Source organism: Punica granatum, chromosome 6 (assembly GCF_007655135.1).
Source record: "Punica granatum isolate Tunisia-2019 chromosome 6, ASM765513v2, whole genome shotgun sequence".
Taxonomy (NCBI): Eukaryota; Viridiplantae; Streptophyta; class Magnoliopsida; order Myrtales; family Lythraceae; genus Punica; species Punica granatum.
The window spans coordinates 1,917,925-1,938,809 of NC_045132.1; the positions used below are offsets into that span (position 1 = coordinate 1,917,925).

A 20,885-nucleotide genomic window follows, 5' to 3' on the forward strand; every position below is an offset into this window, starting at 1 on the left:
GAGGCAAGTCGGTATCGAGCCTTGAGAAACCTGAGAAAAATAGCATCAAGGAAGCTCTCGAGGAGTTGGTTAAATTGGAATCGAGAATCCTTCACCCCTTGTTTGTGAAAGCGGACATAGCACTCCTTGATCCGGGAGTGCGGAGGCTTTTCATGTGGTTCAAGGAGGAGTCACGAATGGAATGAATATTGCAGCTTCCTCATCCTTGAAGAATCCATGATCACATCTTACATTTTTTTTCCTGAAAAACAACATTGTTTTTTTGTTTGTTTTGACTGAACTCGTATTGCTCATGTTTGTTCTGTGTGTTTGCTTATGCTGATGATTTTTTATTTTATGTGTGTGTTGCATGTTATTGGGTGATGATTATAATTGAGGTGTTTTCACTATTAACGACATATTCATGAACTTATTTCCACAGTTATAGGCGATCATCTGGCAAACAATATGTCTCGTAATGGCACGTCTTCAGGCAATGACAATAACTCTAGAGACGACGAGAATGAACGTAGGCAACGTATGTTCTACTCCTTGAGTATTTGCTTATACATTTGCAATTTTCTATGAAATTGCAAGCCTAAATTAGTTAACTTTAATTTTCCTTTTGTTCTTTGCAGGACAATATTATGTTGTTAATGCATGGTTTTCAAATATACCGGGATATTTAGCTCTATATAAGGGAGAACGGTATCACCAGAGCAATTTTCCTCGTTATAATCCGCCAATAACGAAAAAGAGCTATTCAACCAGCGTCATGCATCAATGCGTAATGTCATCGAACGTTACTTCGGTATTTTGAAAAAGAGATTCGCCATACTGAGTTTAATGACGAACTTCATACCGTATACACAATGACAACTTGTCATTGCTTGTTTTGTTTTGCATAATTTTATACGCCGTAATAATTACCATAACATATTATTTCTGGAGTATGGCGATGCGTGGGCGGATTACGATGAATTTCCCAATCTGCCACTACAAGAAGGAAATAGAGTAGATGTAGATATGAATAACGTCGAAATGAACGATGTACATGACCGTATCGCTACTCGATTATGGCTTGCAGAGAGAGGAGGGTGATAACATGCACTTAGGTGTTGTATTAAACATTGTCTTAATTATTATTATGATGTGATAATGATAGTGTAAGCATTATATTAAATGAAATGAATATAACGGAGGTCTTTGTTTATTTGACTAATAATGGGGCCCACTCTCAAGCATTATATTAAATGAAACGAATATAACGAGAGTCTTTATTTGTTTGACCAATAATGGGATCCACCCTCAAGCTTATTTAAATATATTTTTGTCTTTTCTGTAATTGAGTTGAGTTGAGTTGAACATTGTTTAAAATTAAAATAGTTCGGTACACCTAGTGCAAGTTGATGCCATAGTGAATATTAATTTCAGTCAATTGATTTCGGCTAATAATTTGAGAATACTATTACAAGTAACGTACTAATGAAAAGGAAACCTTATTGAACCCAAGCCTTCTGTTCCATACAGATAGAGGAGTAGGGGTACTACCAGTCAAAACGAAACACGCCTTACAAGCCTCGGACAGGAATTAATGTGTCTTGAAAGGAAAATCGGAATGAAGAAAAACTCCTTTTGAGATTTGTGATGTGATCCTTCCTTTGCATTACTGACATAGATGTACTCCTAACGAAGAAAGTGACCCTCCCCCCGGTTTTCTGAGTTGACGGCAAAATTGAGCGAAGAGAGTTTGGCGATCGGACTGGCGCTGTTTATTTCCCGAAGAAGTGGTGCATTGGCTTCTCCGTTTCGTCTTCCTTCCCAGTAGTTATTTGACCGCTAGATCGTGGTCTGAAATCAGTACCCAAAACAAACCATTGCTCCTGCTCATTTTGGTACTCTTGTTGATGAGATGACTCAATCTTGACTGGGGCTTGGCCCCGAGAAACGGGGTGGTGACCGCCTTTGTAGGAGCATTGGGATGAAATTCCATCATCAGTTCTTGAGGATTCCGGGACAAAAGCTCTCTGCGCACTCGTTGGGCCAGGATAATACCTGCGTTTAGTAAAAGATTCAGAATTTAAAACTTTACATGTGGTCTAGCTATATGCGCGCACATACATGCATATATATATATATATGTGGTGTATCACCAAAGGTGACTAATTCAGTTCCGAAGTCAGGACACACACACACCAAAGGTGACTGATCGATCCAGTTAGGAAGACCAGGGGTGCCGTGTTGGAAAACCTAACGACATATGTAATTATGTAATGGATATGCAAGTGATAATAATTTCTATGGATCATAATAAAATTAGTTTCTATCAACATCTTATTACACCATAATTAACACGGGTTAACAAATTTATATATATTTTGAAAAAAGGGGAAAACCAAGAATATTTCCGCTTACGGCACACAAACCTGAAGTTGCCTTTCTCATCCCCAGGATCGATGAATAGGGGATGAGTAATAACGTCCTGTGGAGGAGTTGATTCTGATAAGGTAGAACCCGGTTGCGAGGATTGATATGAAGAAGAGGAAGAAGAATCATCAGCTGCCACGAAGAATGGATGAAGCAGTTGAGAATTGGAGTAGCTGTAATTTGTCTGTGAACTCGGCAGGATGTTGGCGGCTCCCGTGGCGATGGCTGGAGGAGGCGGCTGTTTCGAAGAAGCAGCTTCCACAGACTTTCTTGAACGGTTCTTGCCTCGGTGCATGTGCTTCTCGCAATACTTAGAGTCGAGGCAAGCCTCCCTCGAGCACCTCCATTTCTTCCCATCAGTTCTCCTGCACCTCCCCGGTTCCGGCTCCGGTTTCCTCGTATTGACGCCCATCTGAAAACAACCCCAACCCACTATCCAAAAGATGAATTAACACAAAACTAGAAAATTGGCTCCATAGCACGAAAGCTTGTTTTAGAAAATAACGATTTTGGATATACAATGCATCACACTGTTATCTGACAAGGTTAACCTTTTTATGGCAGACAGTTGTTGTCATATCAATTTCTCACAATACTGAGCACTTTCCCAGGTTTATGTATAGTGATGTGTTCTTCCATGAAAGTATTAAAATCATGGTTTAACGCATATTTTCTTCCATGTTTTAGAGCTAACAGTTACAACCATCTCGGAATCTCGGAATACTCTATATAAACAGAAAAACACGAACAGTTTTCCAGATGGATAGCAATTATAGAGTGAGGTATTGACCTGTTCCATAAAATTAGTATGAAAAACACGGTTTGGTGCATATTTCACGGACGAGAAGACCCGAAATTCAAATGGAAAAACGTTCGGCGAGAGGATAATTCATCGACTGGAGATGCTTACTGGCAGGTTGTGGAGTGACTGAAGGAACTGGATATTGCATTAGGCTTGTCCTGAGAGTGGAGATGAGATCAGGAGGGACAGGGAGACCTGAGACTATGTACTTGTAAATGTGGGCCTGAGTCTCAAGCTCATGCCATTGATTTGCTGTGAAAGGAGAATAATAATAATTAGGGCTTATGCTTTGCCTGCTGCTGCTGCTGATCATTCCTCCTCCACTTGTGCTTGAAGTAGCCATTGAATTAATTTCCTCGGAAACAAGAACTACACAGACAGAGGTTTTTATGCCTTTGCTGGTTGGGGTGATAGGTGTTTGAAGGGAAGCACAATATGATGTGTGTGTTGATGGGAGAGTTTGAATGAGTACGGTATGTTCGAGATATATGTTCTCTCTCACGTACCGGCAAGAACTCACGAGATCAACTGTTTATTCTTCTGTGATTTTTATTTTAGTCAGTAAAAACTCGATCGATATGTTATCAAGAAAGATATATCGAGTAATGCGAAAAGACATTATACTTCTTTGAGTTCCCTTATTATTTCGAACGCACGGGTTAGCTATCTTCTCGAACATCCAAAGTCATACTTCAAGAAAAAAAAAATTATGAGCAATACTGATTATGTTTCGTGGAGCAGAAACTCTTCAATGAATTAGTGAGCCGTATAAAAACTGAAGCTCTTGTTGTCACTAACGGTATCACGTATGCACCATTGGATGGGGCCTCCCTCCTTTGTTTAGCGGGGAGCCACTTCTCCCATCCAACCGTGACGGGGCCTCCCGGACCGCCCTTTGGACGGATGGTAAGATTTTCTACAGCAAACCTCGTAGTAATTAATATCTACGAACTCTTCAAAAATTTAAATAAATCTGGAGAAATTGTATGGTTGGCACTATGTCACTGTAACGTAATTAAGTGATACGTTTTATAATAAACTGTGCTACTTCTTATTCAAATGCATGATATATACTTGTATAACATTTTGAAAATTCTGGCAGTACGACATCGATCTTCTTATGGAATAAACCAAATGTTATGGTGACATATTTATAAAAATTCAAAACTAAATATGTAGGAAATGTTAGTTAACAAATGCAAAAATCATGTTTCTTCTTCTGCCTCATATTTTGTCGGTTTCGTGGCCGCAGCAGGATTTGACAAACTTGTCAGAAATCCGAAAGCAAATGTACAGAAAAAGTCATTGAATACAGACACTTGGATGCACTGTTTCCACATCATGGGGTTTATGGAAATGTGAGCAGGACCCTTTCCTGGTCATTATTGTTGATGAGGTACAGAAATTTATTAGATCCCTCTCACCATACAGTGGATGGGGAATTTGTACTTTGTATCACCTCCTACTCCTTTCCGTTATCTTTTTGGTACTGGATAAATGATGTGGTCTAGTATTTTTACAGTGAAACCATTATATGCCCTATTAATTATCGCACGACATTAAATTTGGCCAGAATCATAAGGTGCTGCATTGCAGATACAGTTTTTCTAAATGAGCGAAATTCGTCCAAATGCACTATATCTCATGATTATCTGATTTGCTTTTGAAAAGTCCGAGACTTGTCCCTAGATAATACGAGGAATTGCAGAATATTGTACATAGCCTTTCTTTCTTTCTTTCTTTCTTTCTTTCTTTTTCTCTCTCTTTTTCATTATTGATTATGGATAACGAATTCAATTTCATAGTTTGTCTTTTGTAAGGATATTTTTTGAGGGGAACATTAAACTTATATATATGTTCGACGTATGGAAAAACATATGTTAAAGGAAAAAAAAAGGTCAAAAAGGTTTTTTTTTTAAATAGGAGATGCACGTTATGCTAATACAAGAATGGAAAATAAAACGAAATAAATGATTACATGAATCTCACCGATGAGGGATGGAGCTCAAAACCTCTTTATTCTGAGTGGATGTATCATGCTATCACATTACAATTCATTTTTTCTTTGATAATTTTTTTATTTAGTATAAGAAAGCAACGAGGCATTGTTTTTTTCTAAAACTACACAAGATAAATCCTTACAAAAACAAAAATATACATGCACATGTATAGCTTGAAAGAGATTTTCATAGTTCCTTGTTGTAGGAATTCAAATGGCTAGATGAGAACGCGTACTGTAGTTTGGTTTCGATGTATCATCTCAATATTCATCAGCCTGCACCTCTTATGTATGTCGGGCCAATCTCAGCCTGCTCATACACATATATGTGTGGCTTGATTCAATCTCTATCAAAGAGCATCTATCAGTTAATTAGTTTATCGATCATGCATGGTGGTGACGGACGTAACTTATTATTAGCCTCGGTGATATGGCAGAGGAAGTGATAAATCGGTACCTCGAGAAAAATAAGTTCTGACGGGTCTATCTCAAGAGAAACGGCCTCCGGAGCACAACTCACTGCCTTTGGCTGTGAAAAGACCAAATTTAAGTCGAATTCCATCGTTTAGGGTCTCAAACAGGCAATTTTATATTATTTGGGCGTTTTTACAATTTTAGAAATAGTTTATTTTAGAGAATATTTTTATTTTCTTCGTTATAATTTCTTTTTTCTATTTAAGCGATGTAAGCCTAGGCTAAAAGCAGTTATTTTTTGATTATCAATAAAGTTTTGAAACTACTGTGCTCTTTCGCTCATTCTCGGATTCGATTCGAGTTTGATGCCGATTTCCTAGGAATTCGAAGAATCAATAGGAGATTGAAGGTCGTAGTTTCGGTATTCTGTGGAATCAACGGATCTGTAGCAGTTGTTCGCGTGTACGCTGCGTCACTATGTCCATATCAATAGATGGTTGGTTATATAGCTAGACTGATATTGTAGCGGGTGGACGAACCAACAATTGCATATGTCTTGCTCGATTGATCGATCGGAAAAGACCATGGCGCCCTTGCTGCAAGCACAATAATTCCTCATCAGTAGGGGACGGTGGAAGGTGGAAAACTATTGGGCGGCAAGAGGTTTGGGCTTGTTTGCTAGCAATTGAAAATGAAGGCACGGCCGCGGATTAGAAAAAGTTTGCAGGCAATTTTTGTCAGAAAGTGAACAGAATGAAATCTGAATCTACCCACCCAAAAAGAAAAATAAATGAAGGGTCCCACTCAATTAGCGTATCTGCGGCCCCGACAATCGACATTTTGAATATTCTTGGCGTCGATATGGTCCAAAGACGAATTTGCTTAGACCGAATCAGTCATCAATCCTCACATCTAGTTATGGTCGAATTTAAAGGTTATTAATAATAGGGATTACTTTGCGAAAAGAATCCCGCTCCGGATAAAGCCTAACCGCTTATTTGGATCGCGGTTAAGGGGGTTAATAACCCTTCATAATTCACCCTTCATAATCCATTAACCTGCAATTCAAACGAGCTATAAAAAGATCATTACGAACTGATTTATTATCGGGCTCGATCAAGCTGCGACAGACATCATAGTTAAGTGTTAACTATAAGAAAGATTTTCAAGCACCTCCTGAGCATAAACAAGCCGACTGCTAGGGAAAAATTACTCTCAAATGACCGAAAAAGAAAAGAACTTATAACCTAAATTCGTTGATTCAAGTGATTTGGCACTCATTTCCCTTGTTTCGGATTCAAGTGTTATAAATAAAGAATATTCACACTAAAAGACCTTAATGGGCTGACCCAACTTGAATTGAATTAGTTGAATTCCATTTTGAACTAGACTTCTGAATATTATACTGCACACCGAAAGGAAAAGAAAAACCATAAGAAAGATTCTTTTACCTCAGTGAAAGGTGAAAGGACGAAGACCATACGCACTCTGTTTCTGTATTTATTTAATATTCTCGTCAGCTACAAGTCGGGTCATTTTATGGGCCGAAGTTAGCAATCGGATTCGGCCCGTATATGGATGCAAATAGGGAAGGTCCCTAAATGAGCCGAATTGTGGAAAAAATTTGCACATGGGCCATTTTCGGAATAAACCTCAGGCCCAAAGACTAAAACGAGGTTGGGCCTGAGAACAAGAGAGTCTATGGCTCACAAGCCACAGAATTTTCGCCATCAGATGTCCTTTCTCGTTTACAATAACTTAGATTTGAAATTCGGGTCAGGGTTATCTGCAATTGAAGATCCATGTAGTTTGTGCAATTGTATCTCTTAGCTGCTGCAGCGATCCGTCTGAAGTCGTGTTGGCATCAACAAGACACGTATGTTGTTTACAACAGTTCATGTGGATGGTTACACGAACTATATATGGATCCTCAATCAGAGACTTAGCAACTTCTTTCCTGAATTCCATATTAAAACAAATGAATGGGGTTAATCACATATGGCAGAGGACAATGCCCACGCTTAATGCCGATTGATACAAATAAGGATCCGCTAGCTCTGGCGCCATTACTCCGGATTGCTAACTAATTGTCGGGCATTCCTTCACTTGATATATACGACCCTAAGGTGTGTGAGCTGAGACCTTTCCATTGTTACATTGCCTAATGTCACTTTGGATCCTTAAATATACATTGATTTCGATTACTCCAGCACCTGTTGCCATGTCAGATGATTTCAAAACATCAAGCATAACATTCTCATGGAATTATTATATTACAATATCCAAAATAGCAACAAATACCGGCTGTTAAATTAACATATTTCGAACATGATGAGGAGCTCAAGTTCACTGCCATTGAATACCAAACATGTATGTATGGATTCCGATCTCCTGCTATAAAAAACCAGCTGTCGTTTGGGAATGATTCGTGGTATATTAATGACGATGTGACGGCAGAAACAGGGAGAAGGAAAGAGAACCGAAAAATAAATATTGAAAATCAATCTCTAAGGTTGGTATGGCTAGGAATGTTGGGAAGGGAGGGAATTCTTATCCTCCACAAAGTGCATCCAATGGCCTAAAATTGAGAAGACACCTAAGCCATTCTTTGTTCCTACACTGCAGGGTTCCTAGCTATATGTATATGTGAGCCTTGTAAATCAGCTTTAGCTGGCAAAATTGTCTAGTTCTTCCATCACATATTCTCTCTTCACATGTCCCTCTTGGACCACTTCCTCTATTGCAAAACTTCCATAGAGAGCCCCGATTAATCCTCTGAATTGATTCAGTTCTATTCAGCCAAAAAAAAATTTTGATTCACTCCCTATCTAAACAATCTGACCATATAGTAAACCAAGCCAGGGTTTTGATTTTAGGAGCTCAAGAATCCAATTTAAGCTATTTCGTATTTATTAGAAAAATATAGTTTTTAGAACCTTCCATGCCCTTATTTTTTTATTAAAAGGGAGGTCATATTATTTTTTTTTAAAAAAAAAAGATCATAAATCTAGTACACAGAAAAGGGAAGTAAAAGACTAGGTTGCGGCCTCGTCGTCCACTACAAAAATAAATAAATAAATAAAAGAGTATGAGAAATCCTATTGATGAAAAATGAAATGGAAACCTATTGATTCTGGATGAGATTATGCACTATATTACCTTTCCATGTAGCGGAATCAAATTGGAAGAAATCAATTCCAGAGTTAGATGCGCCAAGCATATCTTTCTAATCAATTCCAAAATTTGATGCGTCAAGTGTATCTTTCTATTGAAGTCATAATATAGTGTAAATATTGTACAATCGACTCCCTACACCCATTATTTCTCCAATGCCAAGTAAGTACATGTGCCTTCATTATAATTGGAAAAAAAAATAAGGCAAAATTCATTAATAGAAAAAGAAAGAAAAAGAAAAGGAAGTTTCCAGTGCAATTCAGTGGCTCCATGGCATCCCAAAATTTCAAATGCAAAAAGACCCTTATTGTTTTATTGCAAGGCAAAGATCAAGTATGGACAACCAACGTAAGTTGGTTCAAGCGGTTCGGCGCTTATTTCGCTTAAGTAAGGTCTCGAGTTCGAATTCTTGTGAATGTAGAAAATTCACACTAGAAGAATTTTATCCCGGTACATATTTGTAGTCGAAGTTTTAAGGAAACACACGAAAAAAAATATAGAGGATGTGACTTACAAATAGAGATTATGACATGTATCCTAAGGTAATGTTGACCTCTGACGTGTTTTCGAAGGTTAAGTAAGAATTGCGACTACTAGCTAGGAGTTCTGGTAATTTTACGTTGAATTTTCATTTTACATCCTTTTCAGAATATCGAGCAGCTCTCTTACAACACATGCAAACTCATCTTATATTCATGTGCTGTATAAAGCTGCATGATTATGGTTGTCGTGATATATAACATAACATTGAGAAAACATTCTTTTCACCCAATATGATCTCAACTTGAGGCTTACAATTCACATAGTGCTAATTGTTATTATTAGAGATATCATTTGGCCGGACTCTTTTAGAAAATAGATTAAACATCTCTAAGCTTTATCTCGACTGTCTCACTAGCGAGCGGACACCCTTGGATACGGCATGGCCTCATATCTGACAAAGTTTCCACCTGCTCTTCCATGGACCATCTATCTTCAAAGTACTATATAAACCAAATGGAAGCTCGAGGACCAGCACATTTGCTCATTGGTGAAACAAAGATGCTTCCCAATCTCAGCTTCCTTATCTTCTCCATCCTCTTCGTGGCCTCCAATGCCGCCGTGCAGGACTTCTGCGTGGCTAACCTGAAGGGCCCAGATACCCCGTCGGGCTATGCCTGCAAGGATCCTGCCAAAGTCACGACTGATGACTTCGTGTTCAAAGGCCTTGCAAAGGCTGGAAACACCTCCAACATCATCAAGGCGGCAGTGACCCCGGCCTTTGTAGAACAGTTCCCTGGCGTGAACGGGCTAGGCATCTCAGCCGCTAGGCTGGATCTAGCCCCCAGAGGGGTCGTCCCAATGCACACCCACCCCGGTGCCACAGAGTACCTCGTGGTGGTCCAAGGCAAGATTACGGCAGGTTTCATCTCCTCAGCCAACAAAGTTTATGTCAAGACCCTCAATAAGGGGGACTCAATGATCTTCCCCACAGGGTTGTTACATTTCCAGTTGAGTGCGACCGGTGTCACTTCTGTCGCCCTGGTCTTCTTCAGCAGCGCAAGCCCAGGCCTTCAGATCACCGACTTTGCACTGTTCGGTAACGACTTGCCCACGCCACTAGTTGCTGAGACGACTTTCCTTGATCCTAAGACCATAAAGACGCTCAAGGGCGTACTTGGTGGAACCGGTTAATTAACATGGTCGAGCAATTCCTAGAGTCTTTCTTAGAAGATTACTTGTAATGATTGATGATATTTGTGGTTCTAATTGGCGTTGTTATTGTCATTGTCGTTGTTTCTGTTAGTCGTGAGACAAAGTCTACAAATAAGGCACTTGTTTTTTCCCTTCCATCGTTATCATGCATCATCTCCCGAGGAAAGTTTCTAATGGCAGCTCCACGCTGTGCTAGTTTTTGGAGATTTAATCAATGGACACGAGTATCTTAACGGGGCAATCAAAATGTTTTTCTTCAGTTTTTTATAATAAATCATAAGGTAGGTTTATGTGCCTACTACAACAAAACAGAAATTCTAATAACTAATTAGAGAAGGCACCGTAATCCCACCATGAGAATTAAGCATTCAATCTCTTGATTAACAGGCAATAGTATGTGCCACGGCGCTATACCTTGTTTCTCTACCTACAAGTTAGGTTTATGGGCCTTGTAGAGGATAGGAGGAAGCAAATTAAAGGAGCGTCTAAAATATTCTAACGATGAGAATTGAATCCTAGTCGACACTGGGCAAGTACTATTACACCAAAGTTACCCTTCTCAAGACAATTGAAAGGGTTTATCTCTAATTCTTCAACTCATCCTTATTACGAGAATCTATACCTCAAATGTGTATATGATTTAGTGAGTTTTTCCAATAAAGAAAAATTATCCGTATTTTGTTCCGCTATTTCCACGAACTTCGTGAATATTATAAGCTCACGGGACAGGTAAATTCAATTTCACAGAGCTTGTAGGTGTCCAATAGTACATTAATTAGAGACATTTCTACCACATAGCCATATTGGCGATGTGATATGACCTTATCCAAGTTTTCGGTGGGCTTGAACTGAGCATGAGCCTCAGCAAATGTATGATACTTTTACTTGCGGAATATAACGACTCATGCATTGCCGTGAAGTGTAACGCCTAAGAAGTGTCCCCACCACTTCAGCTCTCAGCATCAAGAAAGTTGTCATCTGGAGGGCTGATTCCAATGGTCGATTAGAAGGGTAACAATCAAAAGAAAAATGCCAGAATTCCATAACCAACTAGGGCCGATAGGACTTTCGACGTAGACTCGAAGTAGGAAACTTCCTGATGCCCTCTAAAGTCATCAAATGATCTTAAGTTGATATCTTATATAGATACAGATGATGGGGATGCGCCATTCTGCCCTTTATTTGCTCCAGCCTGGAATTGGTGCGTGGCCGGCTACAGTTGAAGCCAAGCCCTCGTCTCGTTGGGAGATTGTTACCTGTAGATCTAATAAAACCTTTAGGTTGCAAGATATATATGGAAATGAGTTGCCCAGCCCATGACCTTGCTAGGCCTCCATGGCCTGGATCACCCTGCACCTTTTGTATGTGGATTGTGGCCACCTGCATGACCTCGATTCGATGTGTCCAGGCCCAACCCTATCAAGCAGGCAGCCGGACGAGGCCAGAGCGGCCTCGCTCAGCCAGCCTCAGCGATATGATTCCAGGTTAGGCCAAATTTCCATCCTCCTTTTACAGTGGTGCTCAGCGTTTTCAGTTCACTCGATTTTGTGATTCCAGGCGAAGTTAACATAATAGTCCTGTTCTGCCTGCACCTGTCAATTTATACGTTAAGATCTCGATTCCTTGACGTTTAGCAGTAGCTCTTAATATCTAATTAGATAAGGTAGAATTTTAACAGAAGGCAGACATTTTACAAGCAGTCATCTTTAGTCATCCCTCCGTCTCTGAACCATCAAGCTGTCTGCATGAACACAAATCCGAGCTTTAGCTGCACTCTTCTTTTCCCCCAGAGGCCGTAATCTACGAATTCTCGGACATGTCAAATCCTAATTACAGAAATCTAAGGACCACTATCAATAAAATGCTCCCAATTTGCTTCCTCTTCGTTTTCCCCGTCTTCCCATCCTCAGATGCCTCCTTCAAGGACTTCTGTGTGGCGGACCTGAATGCCCCGGAATCCCCAGCAGGCTACTCCTGCAAGGAGCTTGTCAACGTCACGGCAGACGACTTCATGTTCTCAGGCCTTGGGGTGCCTGGGAGCACAGCTAACTTCATCAAGGCGGGCTCTAAACCCCGCCTTCGCTACACAATATCCTGGCCTGATTGGGGTAGGCATCTCAGCCAGTAGGGTGGACCTGGCCCCCAGCGGGGTCATCCCCATGCACACTCACCCTGGCGAGACAGAGATCCTTGTGGTGCTCCATGGCAGAATCACGGCGGCCTTTGTCTCCTCAGCGAACGCCGTATAACTGAAGACACGAAGGGCGATGCAAAGGTCTTCCCCCAAGGGTTGGTGCATTTCCAAGTGAATCCTGGGTTTGTCGATGCCACCGGTCTCAACTTCTACAGTAGCTCAAACCCCCGGCTCCAGATCCTCCACCTGGCATTGTTCGGGAATGACTTGCCACACAGACTAGCGGAGCAGTCGACTTTTCTCGATGCTGCTACTGTGAAGAAGCTCAAGGCTATGCTTGGTGGTTCTTATTGAATAGTCAGTTCATTTTGAGTCACTGCCCCTCTAACCAGAAGCAATTGAACCTAACGGCACTTAATCTTGGCAGCAAGTAGTATCTACTCTAATATTACCTTTTATTTTGATGTTAACTATTCCATCTCAAGTTATTATAATCTGGAACTAGAGCAGGAACAATGCCGAACATAATTAAGTGTGAACATGGCCTGATTTCATAGACAGCAACTCCAAATCAAGCTTTATTCAACCTATCAAGTCTGAAATTCGAATTATGATCAAGCCTTAACAGCACTGCAGCTCGTATGAGCTTGGAGGCAAGTTTAATCCCTTGGTCCCCATCCATCGGCTTTTGGCAGCAGGAAATGACAACTCGCAAAATTCTCGCTCGAGCTTAATATCGTTAGTATAATTATTAGTCAAGATGGCCTATACATACGAGAAGGAAAGTTCGACATTCCTGACGAGAGTATATATTCACATGAACCCGATCTTTCCTAAAGTAGACAAAATAAATTTCCAAAGTTTTTCACATCAACCCTATGTCCTCTGACTAAGATGGCAGTTCCGATAGTGCTCTGCATGTGCGGAATCCCATACAGCGATAAAATACCCGATCCTCTTCAAGAATCATAGATGCGCACCGAGCCACGTATGGACTGCCTACAGACGGGGCACTTGGGACTGTCATCCCGCCCGACTGACGAGGCGCAGCTCTGACAGCAGACAAGGTGGCCACATGGGATGAAGGCAGATCTTCGCCTCCTCATGAGGCAGATCACGCACAACTGCCCATCTGGAACATTTGCAGACTCATCATCCTCAGAAGCGGCCAGAGCATCGGCATCTTCGGCAGCTGCAGCTCTCTGGGCCTCTTCCTGGTCTCGTCTCCGTCTCCTCCATTCCTTCCATCTGTTCCAATTCCTAGATCGACAAAGAGAGAGAAAAAAATTGGGAATTTTATATCATGAGTCACGATATGGAAACTATCGTAATAAACTGAACAAAGGCTCCATGGCTTCAACTGGCAATTCATTAACAGACAGGCCAGTGCAGGTCCGGTTTTCCGATAACCATACCAGCCAGGTCTAGTTTTCCCAGCAGGACTGGATTTAAAACCATGGGAGAAACCCTTCCAGAGAGTCCAGAGCTACTGACCTCATCGCAGAAAAGCCGAGGATGCCTATCGACAATGAACCAAGTACAACACCGCTCCAGAATAGGACTTTTGTCCGCAAGGCAAGATTGACAATCATCTGGTCTTTAGACATCTCAGTCCTAATACAATGCAAAATGAACAGTCAAAATAAAGTAGAACTGCAGACTATTAATACTCGATACTAGTAATGGCGTCGAGTAATCAGCACCAATTAATGATGGAACAAGAAACTAAGGTCTCAGATCAGTCACATAAACTTTAAACCTTTAATGCCCAATTTAAGGCCAACTTAATCATTGACTGCCCATCAGAAACCCCGATAATCAATAAATATATTACTGAATTACCTCATTGCGGTATCAAACAAAGTCAAAATGCTCACAAAGAGCAACTCTAATAATGCAGTAAGCCATCCCGCAAAAGAAATAGTTTTCCCTAAAAGTAATCTCAGAGAAGAAATACTTACAGAAAATAGGGAAGATCCTTGCATGATTTAATCTCAGGAATTCCACTCTTCATAACACAGAGGCCAACAGCACTAATATCCTTTCCCGGTGGTAGTATTTTTTCTACTTCAAGCAGCCCAACCTTGATAAGTTATAACCAAGGAAGCAAAGGTTCAAGGATCAGAGAAATAAGAGAATTATTGAACAATCACAATACACTGCTTTACAGCAGGAAACAATTTTGTGTTTTACTCGGATCAACTTACAGGGTATTCATGACCAAAAAGTGCCTGAAGAAATGTGTATGGAGAAGCATTGACAGGTTGCAATTGGTGATACACTGTTGTTAGGGGAAGAGGATGCCTCGAACCGTCCATGTTCACAAGCACATAATCACTCAGCGGCCACCTACCACCCTCGACGAGAATAAACGGAACCTGCACAGCATGTCAAACAGTGTAAGAAAGCAAAAAGGGCATTACCATTCTCTAGCACAGACTCCTATGTAATGTCCATACTGTAAGAAAACTATATTTGCTTCGATGACATAATTATTAGATGAACAGATTTTAAACAAGCACGTGCAGATATTGGCAATATCGAACAAAGGGCATTACCCTTCTCACTGTTGTGGATTCTCGCTCCCTCGAGGATCTTCCAAAGATGGTACGCAGATCAGAAGTCCACCCAAAAAGTCCCTTCCATTCATTGTATATACACTTCATACAAAAAGGAAAACAACAGAGTAAGTCCGAGATCATACACACCTTCCTCATCATGCACAGAACGAAACACCGAACAAAGCACAAGTTAGCAAGAAACAACAATCCTCTGAACCACACAGCCTTGAAACAGGCAGTCAACCAAGATTAGCATCTCTGAACACCCCATTGATCTTTAGCCATGGAAAAGTTCCCAAATTACATCTTCCCCCACTGTTCCTCCTTGCCAAGCAACGCTGACTCTTTTTCTCTGATTGGATCAAGTATACATTGTTCTCCACTAACAAGCTTCCTTCCATTGTCAAGAACCAAAGCTAAGCAACAAGAAACGTAGATTTATATAGCAGGGGAGGAATATACGTACAGTCTGAGTTCTCTGTATAACAACGGCCTTGTCGCCAGTCTCCTGCGTGACCAGAAGATTAGGTTTCAAGCTCTTCCAGCTCCCGTCGATGACCGATTTAGGCTCCACGGTTCCACGCACGATCACGAGCCTCCCCTCAGTCGGCTGCGGCTGGGTCGCGGAATCATCGGAGCCGGAGGAATCGTCGGGGGGCAGAACGGAGCGGAGATCGGAGACGCCGACGGATGGGGCATCCCGTAGCTTGCGGAGGGCGGAGGAGTTGGAGGTGAAGCTGAGGATGGAGCGGACGGCCGCGTACGCTAGGGCTACGCCCAGCACGGCGCCGTCGAACGAGAGGGCGAGGTTCGAGAGGAGCGATACCACGACTTGCTCGTTCGAGGACATCTCCTGCAGTCAGCCAACTGTCGACTTCTCTCGCATTTGATCGGAGATGACTCCCCGGTGATCGCCGGCCGCCGGCGAGTCGTCGACTTACTGAACTGATCGAGCAATTGCGGGAAGATATCAGGCCAGAAAACGCCAAGCAATATAATGAGCTTTCCCCCTAAATATTTTTTATTTTTAAAACTAATTAATTCCCAAAGTAAATTTCTTTTAAAATCATTCGTACATGTGAAATTCTTTTCAATTCAATCCTTATTTCTTTAAGTCTTTCAAAAATACCCTTAAAGATACTCTTATGTCTTATTTGTCAAGTATAACCGTTTTCAATTCGGTTAATCGATTAACCTAATTTTTAAAAAAATATCAAAACCTAGATAAAAATTAACCGATTCGGCTACATTGTACACAATTCTTAAGAGTCAAACGTAAATTGAAGTCGATTTTTGTACTTTTAAAGACACTCGTGCATTTTATTTACCTAAATTTTTTTTTTCGATTCGGTAAACCAATTAACCAAACATTTTAAAAAAAATTAAAATCTGGTTAAAAGTTAATTGGACGCAAATTTTAGGAATTCCTAATATGTTTGACTCATAAAGACGAGAAAGACATAAGCCTTAAAATTTTAAAAATAATTAAAAAATTAAAAATTAAAAACTAAAAATAAAATAACGAAACTTGAAAACAGCTTCAATTTATGTTTGACTCTCAAAATTTGCATCCAATTTAGCCAAACCCGATCATATTTTTATCTAGATTTTAATGTTTTTAAAGAGTTAATCACACCAAAAATCATAAACTTACACTGTTTTTCCAAATTTAGCACAACTCTCAAATTTCCCAAATCTAGCAGCACGTTAGACCAGATATATCATCCATCTTCAATTCCGTCACGGTTCTTGACGTGTCAACTAACAGCTACCAACGTGACTTAAAGCTCTAATAGAACAATGACAAGTGACCTTCTTCACCCAGCTAATTTTTCAAAAAAACCCATATATATATACATTTAAATTTTGGCCCAAAATATTTGGGAAAAATCGGAGGGGAGAGGGCAACGTTCAATAAAAAAGGGTCAAAAACCATCGGAGGACACCGAGAATCTACAGGAAAACCTCTGACTGATGAATGCTTCAACCAAAATAGCCGACAGACTCCCTCTCCATCTTCTCCTCCCCCTCGCTTGTCGTCTCCCTCTTCCTCATTCAGGTCCTCTCTCTCTCTCTCTCTATCCCTTCCTGCCTCTGTAGATATTTCAGCTTAGTCACTGCATGCTGAACTTATCCTCGCCATGTGCTAGGCATGCTCAGATTTGAAACCCTAGGAACTCCCCGGTAGAGAAGACGATCGAGACTGGGAGGGAGCTTCCTGGCAGAAATGGTGCGGAGCTTAGAGAAGAATTTGAGCGACACCTATATGCTTTCTACGGTTCGTCCGGCCACAGAAAGTCAATTGGATTGAGTCATCATATCCATATTTCAATTTCAATTTTGTATATATCCTATGGTTGATTGGCACTAAGTTGACAGAAGTTTGATCGTTTTCCTCGTATAGTTCACAGTGTTGTTTTCTGATAAAAAAATAGGAGAAGAGATGAGGGGGGCCTCGACCAAGCTTTGGGCTCCACCGCCATCCCTCGACCCCTAAAGTGAGGTGGCCCGAGTCCAGCCACCTCGCTTTAGGGGTCGAGGGCCGATGGGGAGCCCCCATTCGAGTCGAGGCCCCCCACCCCTCTTCCCTATTTTTCATATGGGGGCTCCCCTGTCGGCCCTCGGCCCCTTCGGCGAGGTGGTCGGACTCAGGCCACCTTCCCTCAGGGGTCTAGGGCTGGCGAGGAGCCTTCAGCCGAATCGGGCCCCTATCTATCCCTCTTCTCCCGGTTTTTTCAAAATATTTTCGGCCAAAATTTCAAATATATATATATATATATGGGTCTTTTTGAAAAATCGGATAGATGAAGAAGGCCACTTGACGTTGTTCTATTGGAGCTTTAGGTCACGTTAGTAGCCGTTAGTTGTCACGTCAAGAACCATAACGGAATTGAAAACGGATGATATATTTGGCCTAACGTTGATAATGTGCTACTAGATTTAGGAAATTTGAGAGTCGATGCTAATTTGGGAAAACAGTGTAAGTTTATGATTTTTGGTGTGATTAACCTTTTTTAAAAAATTCTGATTAACCAAATGACAGAATTGAAAAACAATTATATTTGGTAAATGAGAATTTCACACATACAAGTCTACATGGCGAATCAATTTCAAACGAAATCTAGTTTGGGAATAAGTTCTAAAAATAAAATATTTAGGAAAAAAATCCAACAGATTATGTGAAATATAAAGTTGCGTTTGGTTTCATAGTAGGATTTTGAAATCAGATTTTGATTTTGATTTTGAGTGGAATAAATGGGGCCCACCCTTTGACTTTGTATGAGTTATGTTGTTTTGTTGTGGAAAAAAAGTGATATAAATGAGGCCTACTCTTTGACTTTGTATGAGTTATTTTGTTTTGTATTGGGTAAAGTTAAGTTATAATTGTGATTTTAAAATATTATCCTAAAACCAAATAAGTCTTAAGACTCTAAAACGCATTTTTTGACAGTCATTTCTTTCTAACCCGCACTGTTGTCCTCTCAAAAAGGTGGCGAGCCACTTGGTCTACCACTCCTAACCTCCCATTCGTTATCGACCCCGAAGACTGGTGCACTGCTTCTTTCATAGATTGATCATTATTGCTAAATGCCTCAGAAAAGATTGAGAAGTCCTCTGTTTCTCCCCTTTGTAATATTGAGGGAGACGATTTCAACCCCAAATAGTTTCCTGGCTACAGTTTGCTATAGATCATGGGGTGACGTATCTTTCAAGACATGTAAGTTGTAACCAACGGAACCGGCATCATATCATCCATTTCGACTGCGAAGCTACGATGTCGGCGGCTCATCGAACCAAGCAGTAGCGATGAGATTTAATGACCATTCCATTATAAAAAGACATAATGTTTTTTTTTTTGGTCCCATGCTTTTGGCAAGAATTTTGCATTCACCATTTGGGATTTGGTTTATACAAATATACCCCTCATCTACATATATTATACACACCAATTAACACGAATAATATAATCAGCAGTTGAAAATCACATATTTACGCAATCAAATGCAATGCCAATGGCTATCGAGTTGCGAAATATAAGAGTCCAAATACACTTTTTGGCGGTCGTTTCGTTTTAACCAGGCCTATAATTGCTTTTCGCGAAACCCGCCTGCTAGAATGAAGAGTTGAGAGTTTATCACAGAAATATTGACCGAAAATCAAGAGATTCTGAATTCAGTTCTTGTAACTGTGATTTCTCGAATCACTGAGACATCGACATTTGACGTTGATAGCACATCATTCAAATGACAAATGGATGCTCACCAAATCTTACAACCCGTATGTAGTTCAAAACTTGTAAGTTGTAACGACCGGAACTGGCATCATATCATCCATTTCGACTGCTGAATTAAGTTAATTTCAAAGACAAGTGTAACATAATTATCGTCTCGCGGAATACACAGAGCATCCCATGAATCAAAAGCTGAGAGACCAACTAACATATCGTTTAGAATAGAAAGGATAGAGGGGTCAGTAGGTGTGCCCTGAGAAGATAGGCAGTCGAGGAGGTCCTTGCAATCTCCCAAAAGAAGCATGTCGCGGGGTCGAAGTGAATGAGCACAGTGAATGGCGTGAAGGGCTGCTTCTGCTTCCCCTCTGAGAGGGTCAATGGTGTTTGATGGGAAGGCCCAAGCAAATTTGAGGGATCCTCGATTGTCACGGCAAACCACAGATAAGTGAGCGGAGCTGTTAGTGATGGCCACGTCGAAAGTGAAGACCAGTCGGTGAGAACCAAGCTTCCTGTTGTTGAAGTTCATGATGGAGCGGTGGAGCCAAGCGTTCTCAAATTCGATCGTTCTTTTCCTGACCGTATTTGCAGCTTGCAGCGGGTCCACAGTGTTGCCTGTGAATTTGGTGGAGTTTTGGAGCTGCCACAAGTAGTCCATGCATACCACAGCTTGCAAGACGAACTTATGCTGATCATTCTAGGGAATATTCAAGGAATCATCAAAGCCAATGATGAGCTTAACCCAAGTGATCATGGATATATGCATGAGATTATCAAGACATATGGGCATATCCAAATAGGCCCAAACAATGGACGAGAAGGGGCAATGAAGAAAAAGGTGTTCGAGAGTTTCCATAGAGGAGTGGCAGAAATTGAAAGATGGATCAGCAATTTGGAATCTGTTGGATAATACGGGATATGAAGGAAGACAACTCCTCAACAGTTTCCATAAAAGGTGCTTGTGCCTGTCTTGAATTTGAAGTCTCCAAAGGGCCCGCAATTGAGATGGGTTAAGGTGGGGTTGAAGGGAATCGGTGGTGTTGATTAACCCCGTAGGCTGAGGAGGTGGAAAACTTTCCATTGTGTGCAGGGGACCAGATGAGGGAGTCAGCTGGCATTCTAGAATTTGGATTGATGGAGGGGATGAGATTGGCGGTGTTGGAAGTAAGGTGTTTTTGAGCAACGGCTGATTCCACACTCTAGTGCCGGGGTGAAAGAGATCGCAGACCCATTGAGGAGAGGCTGCAGTGATTTGCTCATCAGACTTGGGAATGAAGGAAGGAATGTTAGGAACAGAAAGGGTCTTCCCAAATATTGATAGACAAGCCGTTCGCAACCCTGTAACACGCACTTTTACTAATGAAGTTTCTCGTTTGACAAAGACCTTTCCAAAAGAACGAGGAGTCGCTGCTAGGGGAATGCTTAAGGAATTGTCTGTGTTGGAAGTATTTGGCTTTGGGGAGAGCTATATG

The 20,885-nt window shown here is 41.0% G+C and overlaps 3 protein-coding genes, 1 long non-coding RNA gene and 1 pseudogene across 4 annotated transcripts; 3 read left to right on the forward strand and 2 right to left on the reverse strand.

The window, feature by feature from the left end:
* Positions 1 to 1,394: 1,394 nt before the first annotated feature.
* Positions 1,395 to 3,711, reverse strand: LOC116210224 (growth-regulating factor 5-like). The gene is made up of 3 exons (XM_031544069.1): positions 3,317 to 3,711; positions 2,406 to 2,838; positions 1,395 to 2,034 (listed from the first exon to the last, which is right to left on the reverse strand). Exons 1-3 carry the CDS (start codon positions 3,549 to 3,551, stop codon positions 1,752 to 1,754), a joined length of 951 nt encoding a protein of 316 aa, XP_031399929.1. The 5' UTR covers positions 3,552 to 3,711; the 3' UTR covers positions 1,395 to 1,751.
* A 6,061-nt stretch (positions 3,712 to 9,772) lies between these two features.
* On the forward strand, positions 9,773 to 10,664 carry LOC116210236 (germin-like protein subfamily 3 member 1). Its single transcript, XM_031544089.1, has one exon. It carries the CDS (start codon positions 9,792 to 9,794, stop codon positions 10,467 to 10,469), a length of 678 nt encoding a protein of 225 aa, XP_031399949.1. The 5' UTR covers positions 9,773 to 9,791; the 3' UTR covers positions 10,470 to 10,664.
* A 615-nt stretch (positions 10,665 to 11,279) lies between these two features.
* On the forward strand, positions 11,280 to 13,149 carry LOC116210237 (annotated as a pseudogene).
* A 184-nt stretch (positions 13,150 to 13,333) lies between these two features.
* On the reverse strand, positions 13,334 to 16,187 carry LOC116210218 (E3 ubiquitin-protein ligase SPL2). The gene is made up of 6 exons (XM_031544063.1): positions 15,652 to 16,187; positions 15,183 to 15,284; positions 14,832 to 15,002; positions 14,586 to 14,707; positions 14,119 to 14,238; positions 13,334 to 13,884 (listed from the first exon to the last, which is right to left on the reverse strand). Exons 1-6 carry the CDS (start codon positions 16,033 to 16,035, stop codon positions 13,584 to 13,586), a joined length of 1,200 nt encoding a protein of 399 aa, XP_031399923.1. The 5' UTR covers positions 16,036 to 16,187; the 3' UTR covers positions 13,334 to 13,583.
* Positions 16,188 to 16,893: 706 nt separating this feature from the next.
* Positions 16,894 to 17,577, forward strand: LOC116210257. The gene is made up of 2 exons (XR_004157450.1): positions 16,894 to 17,244; positions 17,336 to 17,577. It is a non-coding gene; the product is annotated as an uncharacterized LOC116210257 (long non-coding RNA).
* The last annotated feature ends 3,308 nt before the right edge of the window (positions 17,578 to 20,885 follow it).